At 37.7% G+C, this 12,605-nt stretch overlaps 1 protein-coding gene across 1 annotated transcript in view; it reads left to right on the plus strand.

Annotated features, from left to right (window-relative positions):
* vimr2 (vimentin-related 2) overlaps nt 1-12,605 on the plus strand; it is a 90,941-nt gene that overhangs the window by 4,942 nt on the left and 73,394 nt on the right. Inside the window, 3 exon segments of the mRNA XM_052150116.1 lie at nt 181-315; nt 3,146-3,256; nt 3,330-3,480. Of these exon segments, the coding sequence (XP_052006076.1) occupies nt 181-315; nt 3,146-3,256; nt 3,330-3,458 (375 nt within the window). The 3' untranslated portion in view covers nt 3,459-3,480.

Consider the following 12,605-nt stretch of genomic DNA (forward strand, 5'->3'; position numbering starts at 1 on the left):
TTTGGCTGGTTGCACCTGCTCACCTGATGATCCTTCATTTGCTCTTTCTTCTGGGGACAATCAGTGATTCATCTTCACAGCCTGTGCTCTTTAGAACTCTGGTTGATTGGTTTCTCTGTGTAGTAGGCTAAATCTGTTTCTGAGATCCTGTAAGTCTGAAGCTGTAAATCTGCATTTCAGTTTGAATCTAGAGCCTTGAGTGCTGCCACCATTGATGCTTCAGGAAAGGGGAAGAAGGAGCAGCTGGCTAAGCTGACTCAAGGGACAGTGAAGGATATTTTCAAAGAGACAGATGTGAACATCTTGAAGGACCTGGTGAGTGAATTTACCCTCAATGCCACTTTTGAGCAAAGACCCACCAGTAGACCTAACTCAGAAAAGATGCCACATTTAATTTGATGCGAAGAAAAAGGCTGTGGTACAGGTACAGTCCATATTTGTCATACCGTTGTAAGATCTTAGATGACTTCTGATTTTCATAACACGTGTTTTGTTTTGTTTTTACTGGAAATTTGTTGAAAGACCTAATTCTATGTTTTTTCAGCTGAAAATGTAGTGCCCTAATGCCCAATCATACAGCATATTGATTGGACTGAACTTCTATCTCTTACTGCCTAGATTTCATTTGCACCAAATTAACTGACATCTACTCTGTAGTCTCTGAAGTCTGTTGAGCATATTTTAGCATCAGGTATCCCTCTCATTTCAATGGAGAAGAGGGTGGTCTGTCTTCATGCTCACTTTACTTCATTCAGACCACATTCACTGCAGCTACATTCAGTTGTTACCCGTCTTTTGAGTGCTTAATCCTGTTCTGTACATACAGAGTTTGCTTCTTTGAGAATGACAACTACATTTGCTTACAAAAATCGAGTTCTGGCAAACTTGCTGTAAACATCTCACAAATTTGCAGCAAATTCGGCACTCATTATTTTCACATGCAAATGAGCTTTGCTTCATTGTCACCAGAGGTTTGCTGTAGGTTCACCACTCCCAGAGAAGAGCTGCAAACGTCTGACAAACAATTTATGTCAAATTGCAAGCTAATTTGTTCAAATATGTATGTATTTTAAAGTGTTAAAATAACGACTGGGAAATTTGCCGAAAGTTTGTCAGAACTCTAATGGTCTAATGGTTTTCGTAATGGTTGCACAGCCAAATTCACTCCTGAAAAATGTAGGTAATGACAGCCATATTTTCATTAAATCTAGTGTAATGTTTACAGAATCAAACTGAACCACTAGTTGTAAATGCAGTTATGCCAATCTCTCTTGAACACTGACAGCTCATCTCGTCTGTGGATATGGTGTTAGTAAAACACAGAGATGGATAGATTTGTCTTGATGCATTTGCAAATTTCAATATGGGTCTGTCTCTCTCACCCTGCACTCTAGGGGCAAACCATACTTTATATTATGGTCCAGAAAGAGCATACTATTTAAAAATAGCAGCTTAACGAACTTAAACTAAACACAGTGCTGCTGTTGACAGCCCTAAAAATTCCCTAATATTACTTGGGTCAAAAATAGCTAACACCACACATTAACCTGTTGACACCCATTTTTCTTGTGCGTAGCTGAGAGACGGCAAGACATTGCTGTGGATATCACTAATATATGTAAATCATCACAGGTTAGGGAGTGACTCTTGTAATCCATAAACACATGGAACGGTAATTTAGGGGCTTTCCTCATGCATTTAAATGCAGTTGTTACCCTCAAAACTTTGCAGTGTGTACATGACCACAGATTCAATGATTGACCTGAACACCCACCAGTTCAACAGCTCAGCATCAGACATCAGTTCCCGTGTCAGTCCTAATGGCGTAAATCAGTGTTTAGGAGGAGGAGTATAAACTGAGTTTTTGTGGGGAGTGTGCTTCACAATGCAGAGTCCTCAGTCAGACTGACAGCTGAGGAATAAAGTAAGAGAACTTCTGCTGCCTGGAGTGTATATTCTGAGAGATAGCATTTGGAGATGTGAGGAGTGTATAGTCCCTAACAGTGTTTATCTCTCTCATTGTCTCCCTTTATGAACAATACATTTCACAGACTGCCAACGCACGCTCTCCCCCAATCATAAACTTCATATACTTCACACATTCCTGCAGTGCCTCAGGAGATGGCAAACCATACTGAGCCGTAGTAATAAAATCTTACCTGTCAGCCTCCCTCTCTAGCAAGAAGAGCACTTTTTTTTTTTCAGAAGAAAGGAGACGGTGAAGAATAAATTATGGTGCTTCAGCATAAAAAGAAATCATTCAAGATTTATGTTTGAAACTATTAGGAACTGCTCATTGGCCACAGTTTACATTCTGCACAGCATGATAATCGATGGTCAGCCACAACTGACACCTTTTCATTTGTAATAACAAACAGGGAGGTTTGGTTCTAATTATTGTGGTTGTGGTCATAGCCCCTCTCTTAAAATAAACTGACCCTCTCAAACCACACTGCCCACTCTCATAACACAGGATCCTGTTCCCTGATGGACAGCCTGCTCTGCTTCCTTCCTATCTCTTTCTTTTTCACTCTTCTCCTATTGCTTTTACCATTTCTCCCCTCTTAGGCTATCATTCCTGATAGAAATGATAAAAACTAGTGATCTAGTTGCTCTGTAAGACAGTTTGACTATACAAACTGTTGGTGGTGAAATCAGGGCCTGTTTAACCTGTGCTGTACATTACTGGAGAGTCATGGCCAGACTTTTCAAAGGGGCAACAAGCCAGACCTCCCTAATCTCACTCAAAACCCAAAGTAGGGCCACAGCCGTTTTCATCGATCGACGTCTCATCAGCCTGTTAATAGCAGAGCTGAGAGGCTCCCATGATCTACCTGAAAGAGAAACAGAGCCAGCAATTTCCATCCATCTCTGACAGCTGACTGTTTAACTTAGCTGATTACAGTAATTATTCACAGCTGGGCACCTCATGCACAGAGGTGTGGCTGACAGTTCTCTGCGTTGTGTTTGTTGTTGGGGAAATATACAACATGAAATATCAATATACGCTTTTATAATTGATAGTTTAGGACCAAAATAGCCATTAATCACAACACTGTTATGCTAAGATAAGGTTTACAGTATGTTGCTCTGTATTGTGTTTTTGCACTGTATGTTTTGTATTTAATTATATGTGTAATTGTAGATTGCAGAGCTGCAGAAAGGTTTGACTGAGCTGGAGAAGCATCGAGATGAGCTTGAGGCTGGAATAGTGGCCAAGAAAGCTAAATACCTGGAGGAGATAGAAGAGCTTGAGGTACAAACACTCACCCTTTGAAGTTTACTACAAGCAGCTCTCAGCATCTAACCAATGTACTGTCTCTGGCCAGAAATACATTTGTCAGCTGGAGGAAGAGCAAGCTGATCTTCATCTCCAGATGAAGGAGCAGATTGGGGATTATGAAGAACTGCTGAGTCAGAAGATGACTCTGGAGATAGAGATTGCTGCCTGTAGGTGATACTGTACATGGTTGACTACAGGTGAACTACAAACGTATTTATTAAAAACAAGTATCGATGAAAGATGTTTATGCTTTATTAGAATAAAACGTTGTTAGCTTAACAACATGCTAATGTTAAACTCAGTACAATGGAATGTAATCGAGTACATTTAAGGGTTGGAATAGAGCTACTATAATTGCAGCTCATTCTCTTATTAATGCCCTGGATCTCTACCACACCTTTTTTTTAAATGAGCTTCACAGTCAATTGAGGATGTATGTGTAGGATTATGTCAATGCACAGCAGGGTACATGAGTGACACAATTTTCTGTTTCACAGAAAACATTAGGTCATTTCCTTTATCCCTAAGCATGTGCACTTTCATGGCACTAACCAGATTAAAAGCACTCCCCTGATGTATGCAGTGTGATGCATCCACCCCAAAAACTTACAAATGATCCCTTGAAACTTTCCTAAAATGGAGGCTCCAGATGCCCAGTTAAGGAGTATTGCACAGGAAACAACTATCTTACTATAATGATATAATGACTATATTTACATGGGCACCAGAAAGCGGATTATTGCGAAAAAGCAGTGTTCCGGTTTACATGCATTATTTAAGCGATGTACTCTTTACTCCCTTATACATAAGGTTCGGTCAGTAAGCAGCTTTCTCCACAGCAATATCATTTCCCTGTGACACTTGTGTAAATAACAAACATGGTCCCAGAAATGTTTTGTTGACTTGTTATTGGGCTCCATCCTTTGAATTTTGTTATTCGGTCTGTTCCACGCACATGCGTACTCAAAAACCTATTAGAATGGCGCAGATGAGTTTACATTGGAGTGGTGGTGGTGTAGTGGTCTAAGCACATAACTGGTAATCTGGTAATCAGAAGGACACTGGTTCGAACCCCACAGCCACCACCATTGTGTCCTTGAGCAAGGCACTTAACTCCAGGTTGCTCCAGGGGGATTTTCGCTTCGGATAAAAGCGTCTGCCAAATGCATAAATGTAAATGTAACTGTAACCCTAATCCCAGAGAAACCTAGGTGTGTTAAACTGCTTTCTCTTAATTCCTTAAATGGCGTAAGAAAATCTGCATTCTCGTTTACATGACGTTTCAGAATGCTGCTTTCTGCAAAATCCTTGGAATAAACCACTTTTTAAGTGTATGTAAATGTGGTCAATGGCTCATTAAAATGGACAAAATGAGCTGGTTTTGTCTGCTCAGACAACAAGCCAGGCTGTTGATGCCACCTGTCAAGTCCACCCAGGGCTGGCGCTACCTATTGGCGAACTAGGCTGTTACCTAGGGCCTCGGCCTTGGAGGCGGGGCCTCCAAAACATACACATGCTTATCCACCAATCAAGAGCAGCAAAATACTATGCTGTTTGTCCATTGGATATAACAATTGTCATTCACCTGTAGTTAAACCACTAATATCACCGTTTACATGCGAGTCACTCCCAACCTCTGAATTTATGAATGAAGAGATTGTAGATGAATAAAATCCAACTTTTCTGCAAATTTATCTGATGGCGCCGAAACGAACTCATCCTTCAGGGGCTGCTAAGCGTAAGGCTAAGCAGGCACGCAAAGAAAGTGCAGCTTGTGATTCAGGTATCATCTATTTTTGAGTGATTGTAATTTATTGCAAAAAATAAACTGATTCTAACGATCAGCGTAATTTTCAGATAGATCATTTGACGGTTATTTCCAGTTCAAAAGAGCGCGAGCACCGTTGATGGACTGAATTCGCTTCTGACACTTTGAATCCGAGCGTATGTAGCTACAATCGATTTCCAGCCCTAGTCAGGAGCTGACTCGCAAAATACTACAGAAAAAGTAAAGTTTGTCAGTCAAAGAGCAAACGCACTATACTAAAGCATTGTTTATTAAGTTTTAAAACCGTCTGTATATCTTCTAAAACGCAGATGTTTAGCCTACATTAACTGCTCTAGTCTATCATAATAGACTATAGACCATAATAGACTTCATTTTTTTAGTTTCCTAATCATAAATACTGTTGCAATATTTATTGAAAATAAGTATGCAATCTTAAGCATATGAATAAGCACACAATTACAGCTGACGAAATTAATTTGTCTTTTCACTTCCACTAGCAGCTGATTTGTGTATCAAGGTATTTCTCTACAATACATACCTAATATGACTATATTTAGTCTATCAAAAACAAAACTCTTCATTATCCCAAATAGTGGGTTAGTGTGTTATACCATAAATAAATTACTGAACAAATTACTGCAAAAACTTACTGACTGCTAAAAAAAAAAGATGACTTTTCAGATGATTTTTTTTTTTGTTTACCTTAAAGTTACATTAATATGCACATTTAAGTAAAAATATAAAAATACTGATAACAGGTTTTGTATAAATAAAATGGTTAGGAATCATATTTGTTTTCAAGTCTTTTTATTAAATGATGTTTTATTAACAAAGTTCGGAGGAGCACATTCAGATAATCAACGAGATAAGAGGTATACTGCAGACTTAGCTCTGTTCATTGACAGTTTATCAGCATCCCTCCACCGCCCCCATCTCTCACTTTGAATTTTAATAATCTCTTATTGCATGTAAACAACACAATCCAAAATACAATGCAATCCAATGTAATACTGTGTAAATCTGGCCAAAATTCAGAGCCTGGAGCCCTCCCCTGGACAGCATGCCAAATACGCATAATCTTTACTCTATTTAATTTGATGTAAGTGTGAACTCGTGAATTCTGAAAGGTGGAGGGGAGGAGGGCATGGCTGGGGACCTCCAACATACATTTTGCCTAGGGTCTCCAAATGTCTAGAACCGGCCCCGAGTCCACCTCTATACTTTCTGGCCCAACAACTTATTTTTAAAGTCAGCTAGACTGTCTACACTGTAGATGCTACAGAATCTAATTTGTGCCTTGTTTCAATGCTATTTCAGATTACTGTTGCTTTCTCATCCTTGATGAGAAACCATGAATAAGAGATGGAAGCTTGGCTTGTATATTTTTGGGTGCTTTAGAGAGCTGTCTGCTTGACAAACCCCTGATGACACAGTGCTGCCATCTCCATTGCCATTTGGCTTGTGAAAAATCCCAAATGCAGTTTTTGCCAGATGCTGGTCTGTCTTCTCTGTGATGAGCATCATGTCAGGTTCAGCATCATTATCAGTTTAAAACCTAACAGGCTGCACACCATTCATCCCAGCATCTGTGCCACATATTTCATTTTGATATACAGTTGCTTAAGATTATCCTAACACCATTTCTGCTCTAGACACAAGCATTGTCTCGAGACTAAATCTCTCCCATTGTAAGAAATGAAGCTGTCTATACTGGAAGCCCCTTTTTTGGACAATTCTACAGCTACGCAAGTCACTTTATTTTACCAGTCTGTTTGAATTGTTTTTAAATTAATTTTATTCACTATGTATTTAGCTTCTGATCAAAGCCAGCTTCTGATTTTCTGGTCCTCTGCCTCCTATTTTAAATAATCTTCTGTTTATAAACATTAGATTTCCCAATTCGATTCCAATTTTTATTAGATTCAATTCGATATTGATTCATATGGGTTTATTTCAGTTATGATGTCCCTAATGCTGTTAATTATACACCGTGTTGGGGAGTAACGGAATACATGTAACGGGATTACATATTTAAAATTCTAAATATTAGTAACTGTATTCCACTACAGTTACAATATAAATCATTGGTTATTAGAATACAGTTGCATTTAACAAGTAGTTTGATTACTGAAGAGATTACTTTGCATTTTATTGATTATTTGTTTCATTTAATATTTAGTCCTTTCAGGTGGAAAAATGTATACACATAAATGATGCAATCCAAAGTGCATTTGAACAGTGGTGAAACACTTTCTTATGATGTGTTACATTCATACGAGCAGACAGAGAAGTTTGGTGCACAAGAAATAGAAATAAACCTTGTGTAAATGATCAGCTTTATGCTAAGCTTAAATGCTATTTCTAGCCATTTTACATGCACATGTTACCAGACACAAACATATTTCTTTCAAGAATATTCATGTTTGATTATAATTTATATTTTTCTAGTAATACCTTTGCTATTAGGGCAAAAATCTTATTTTTGATAATGATTTTTGTATTGTTTTCCTGTAAAAATATAAAACAAAACCTCTTGTTTTAGAAACAACACTGCATAAGATATTTCGTTTTTTCAGAGAATGTATTTTTGCCAGAGTTTTTATAGTCAAAACAAGTGAAAAAATCTACCAATGCTGATGAAGTAATCCAAAGTATTTAGAATTCTTTACTGACCTTGAGTAATCTAACAGAATACATTACAAATAACATTTTACAGCATGTATCCTGTAATCTGTAGTGGAATACATTTCAAAAGTAACCTTCACAACCCTGATTAAACAGGGAACCTAACTTTATGAAAATATTTTTTTTTACTAATTACATTTTAGTAGTTTTTCATAATTTTGACAAATCCATGTATTCAATAAATAAGATATATAAAATTTTGTGTTTTGTTACATGTTTATTACATAATTTGTACTATTTACAAGTATTTACATTGATTTGTTGAACAAATGCTAAAACCAGCAATCTCTCTTTAACAAAACTGGCATTTCTGTAAAGAGCGTCCGTAGATGTTTTACTTGCTTATCATGAATTTAATTACAAATGGGAGAGATTTTCTCTCATTGTAGTGGCAGGTTGCTCATAGAGTATAAGATTGATTTTGGGATATAAGAATCGATATCGATATTGTTCAAATGAAGTTTGCGATGCATCAAAAAATCGATATTCTTACCCACACCTACTAACCATATACGCAGTTAAAGCAATACTAACGTTGTGTAAAATTATTTAGCTATTCTAAAATAATGCAAATCAATTTTTATACCAATGGATTTCAGTTATAAACAAATAGGGTTTTGTTTTTAACAGGTTTTTTTTCATTGCATTATTTTTATTATTTTTCTGTGAACTATCCCTTATAGATCAGGGCTTCATTGGAGCCTGTGATTATGCAAGTGTGTTGCATGTTAAAGGAATTTATTTATTGCCACTGACATTGTTTCCATAACCCTCTACTGGTGCATATCAAATTTAGCTTTATTTAAAAGTCTGGATTCTGAGATGTGTTAACGATTTCTCAAATAGGGATGTTAAGGATCCTTGCCGTGGGCTAAGCTTTAGGGCAAAAACAGCAGCTTGAGGTTTTTTTTGTTTTTTTTCTGCACCTACTGGTGGAAGAGAGACTGAGCTGCTTGTAAGATGTAAGAAGAGGTGAGAGAACAGAGCGACTCCCAGACATAGATGCTCTCCTCTGGGCTGAAGCAGAGACACACAAAAAAAATGCTAAAACCACATGCAATTCAACCCTTAACAGTGAGTCACACAAATCAGAAAAGAAAAAGAAAACAGCTGTCAGACACACTTAACCTTCTGAGCAGATGTAAACCTTCACCGACAGATAAACATCTGAGAGTTTGTGCAAGCTCATTGATAACGGGTCAGTGGCAGGTAACCCTAGGTCCTCAAGAAAGACTGTGGTTTGTAGAGTGTGTGAGAGATGAGTTTGGGATTTTCAGTACAGACATCTTCTATTTGGAGTTTCATAGTGCTTAAAACCCTGTCACTAATGCACATACTACATAAACACACAATCTCATACATACACACATTCACTCTTCCTCTCTCTGTGTGTGGCTCTTTTGAATCATTCACCCTTTGAGCCTTATCACTCTGCAAATACAGGCCGATGATACACTCTTTACCTTCAACCTTTCCTGTACATTCCAAAAGCTTTTTAGGGCACTCAGTGACCGATAAGATAGCCCTATTTCCAAACATTTCCAAATACTGTACTGCCCTACGAAGAAAGGTAAAATGCCAACACTGAAACTGAGAAAAATTGCTAAATCTTCGAGCACTACAGTGCCAACATTTTCAGACCCTGTTGGTTGTTTTTTCAACCATTAATTTTTACCATAGGGTTTTTATAAAATCATTTTTAAAAGAGTTCTAAGGCATGAACCAAACCAACTCGCTCTGAGGTAAATCAAAATGATACAAAGTATTTGCAAATCAGACAAACAAAGACACTGTCTTTCATGAGGGAGTGAGTGAGCTACAATAAGTTACTAAAAATGTAATCCACTAAAAATTACTTACTAATTCTCTGTAATTCTAATCAGATTACTTTACTGCTTACATAATTGGAAAAGTAATCACATTACTAATTACTTTGCTCAAGTTTCAAAATAATGTCAATTTTCTCCTTGTTCATTGTTGCACACCCTTCAGCTGTCACAGAAAGTAATCACATTACTTTGTAATCCATTTACACCCAACACTGGTCAGGGGCAGGCCTAGATGGAACCTGCTGACTTTTAGGGGTGAAGGGATTTATACATAGTAAAATTTGTTATTTGATGCTAAGAGGCCTATACTCTTATTGGTAGCTCAAAGCATCATTTAATTATAGCCACATATTTAAGAAACAAACATGCAAGGGGTGGTTTTCTGAATTCTGGGTGCATCTGGGCTTGTTCATGGATGTGGGCAGTTGTAGCAGAGCTAGTTTGGCATGCTTTTTTGGCATAGTAAACATATTTTCTTTTTTAAATAAAGTAGAAATAATTCAGACTGATGTCTTCTGCAGAAGAAAATACCATTGATTTAACATCATCAGAGCTCATAGTACGTCTATATTTAAAAGTATTGAATTTATTGGTAAAAATCAATTCCCCTATGGAGAAAATTAATTACATTTTAATTCTGGAACTACAGTATTGTGCTCTATTGTGCCAAACCTGTCACAGGTCTAATTATAATCTAAGAAACTTTCTAGAGATTTTAGTTGTGACAATTGTTTCGACAATTTTTATTTACTGTGGGTAGGCCTCCAATTTTACATTTCACTTATTGGACTAATAGCATGTCATTTTGTTCTTCAAAGATTTGAATTAGTGTCTTGTCTCTTTGTAAGGCCTTTAAATATATCTTTGCCTTTGAAATCATTCAGTCATTTCTTCTTAATATTTCTGCACTCAATTTTCAGTACATTTTTCTTTTCTCTCTTCTGTTGTTCAAGTGCCATATCATTTGATGTCTTGTGTGGACAGCCCAGGTAGTTTAACCCAGCATGGCCTTCAATCTTCATATTGAACCTGACATGTGAACACTATGCTATTTTCCCTATCAGAAGGTTGTTATCTGTGCATTTAAGATGAACATGCAGATGATAATGGATTAGATGAGATTATCTGGGACCCAAGAAATACGGTTGAATTGAAGCTCATCTATAAAGGACACACTGTGGCTAAATTGACCTGTGCAGCCATGCGGATTCCTTCAATTCCATGGAAATGAAACATGGGCAGCAGGAGAGGAAGTCACTCTATCTTTGGGGCCCTTATTTTCACTGCTGAGGTACTTCGTCATTCTTGTTGCCCAAGGGCACCAGATCACTCTGAACCTCCCCCTCTTTAAACATGCACACATAGCCTTCTGGGTGTTTATGATGAAGTATGAGACCCTGGGCCTGGCCTGCTGGCCTGTTGAGCTTTTGGTTTGCTTCTGGCCTTTCTTGAGGTTTGACAGTGGAAGAGAGGCGGGAGGAACGGGAGGAGATCAAAGGTCAGGCAGGGTAGTTTAGCAAGTTTTTTTTTCTATTTGATGCTCATTGTCTTTCTCTCGCTTTTTCTCTTTATCCGGTTTGTTTCTATCTCTAATGTGATGAAAATTGCATTCTCATTATTCGCCAATTTGTCTGCCACATGTTGATGTACCACAAACTAATTTTGATTAAATATGAGTAATGCATTTTTAGTAGAATTTGCACTTCATTATGTTAATCTTTCATGGATAGATTGTGTGTAATTTACAGTTTCATAATTCCAATTTTCCCCAATTTGAAAAGCATGAATTTATTCAGCCTATAAACAACTGATATAAATGGAAACAACTGCTCTTTAAAACATTAATAGAATGATTTAGCTGATGATGGCAGAGCTGGACATAATGCATTGGTGTGAGATTTTAACCCCTTATAGGCCGGCAGTGACATTGAGGGGTCAGAGGCCAGTCTTCCTTTTAGTTTTCATACCTTGATTACTTTGCAGTGGGGTCTGTCATCAAAGCTGAGTTTGGGATTATTGATCAGTGACACCCATTTTGCCTTTTAATCCTGATGCCCTTCATGAGAATTGAAACTGGAGGGAGAGGAATCTATGAAAAAAATCTTTACTAGTTCTTAAAGCTTTCTGAAAGTTTACACACGGACTCTGGTTGGTGTTATTGTTACACAGAAGCCAGGCCTGTACGTATATACAGTGCATTCATAAAGTATTCAGACCCCTATTTTTGTTTTTGTTTTCACATTATGTTTCAGCCTTATGTTAAAATGCTTTTATTATTTATTTTTTTACATCAATTTACTCTCCATACCTCATAATGACAAAGCAAAAACCTCATTTGTGATAACTTTACAAATGTATTAAAAATAAAAAAGTTAAATCACATTGACATAAGTATTCAGACCCTTTTCTGTTACTCTTGAAATTTTGCTAAGGCACATCCCATTTCTCTGGATCATCTATGAGGTACACTTTGATTGGAGTCCAAATTTGGAAAATTCAATTGATTGGACATGATTTGGAAAGGCACACAACTGTATATATAAGGTCTCATAGCTGAGAATGCATATCAGAGCTCAGAGACAGGATTGTGTCAAGGCACAGATCTGGGGAAGGCTACAAAAAATGTAGGCTATATTGAAGGTTCTAAAGAGCACAGTGGCCTCCATAACTCTTAAATGGAAGAAGTTTGGAACAACCAGGACTCTTCCTAGAGCTGGCCGCCTGGTCAAACTAAGCAATCAGGGGAGAAGGGCCTTGGTAAGAGAAGAGACCAACAACCTGATGGTCATTCTGGTTGAGCTCCAGAGATCATGTATGGAGCTGGGAGAAACTTGCAGTAGGACAACCATCTCTGCAACACTCCAGCGATATGGGCTTTATGGCAGAGTGGTCAGACGGAACCCTTTTCTCAGTGCAAGACACATAAAAAGCTCAAAGGACACAGCCAAGGCAACGCAAGAGTGGCTTAGGAACAACTCTGTGAATGTCCTTGAGTGGCCCAGCCAGAGCTTGACCCGAA

The sequence above is a fragment of the Xyrauchen texanus genome, chromosome 19, assembly GCF_025860055.1.
Source record: "Xyrauchen texanus isolate HMW12.3.18 chromosome 19, RBS_HiC_50CHRs, whole genome shotgun sequence".
NCBI classification, from domain to species: Eukaryota; Metazoa; Chordata; class Actinopteri; order Cypriniformes; family Catostomidae; genus Xyrauchen; species Xyrauchen texanus.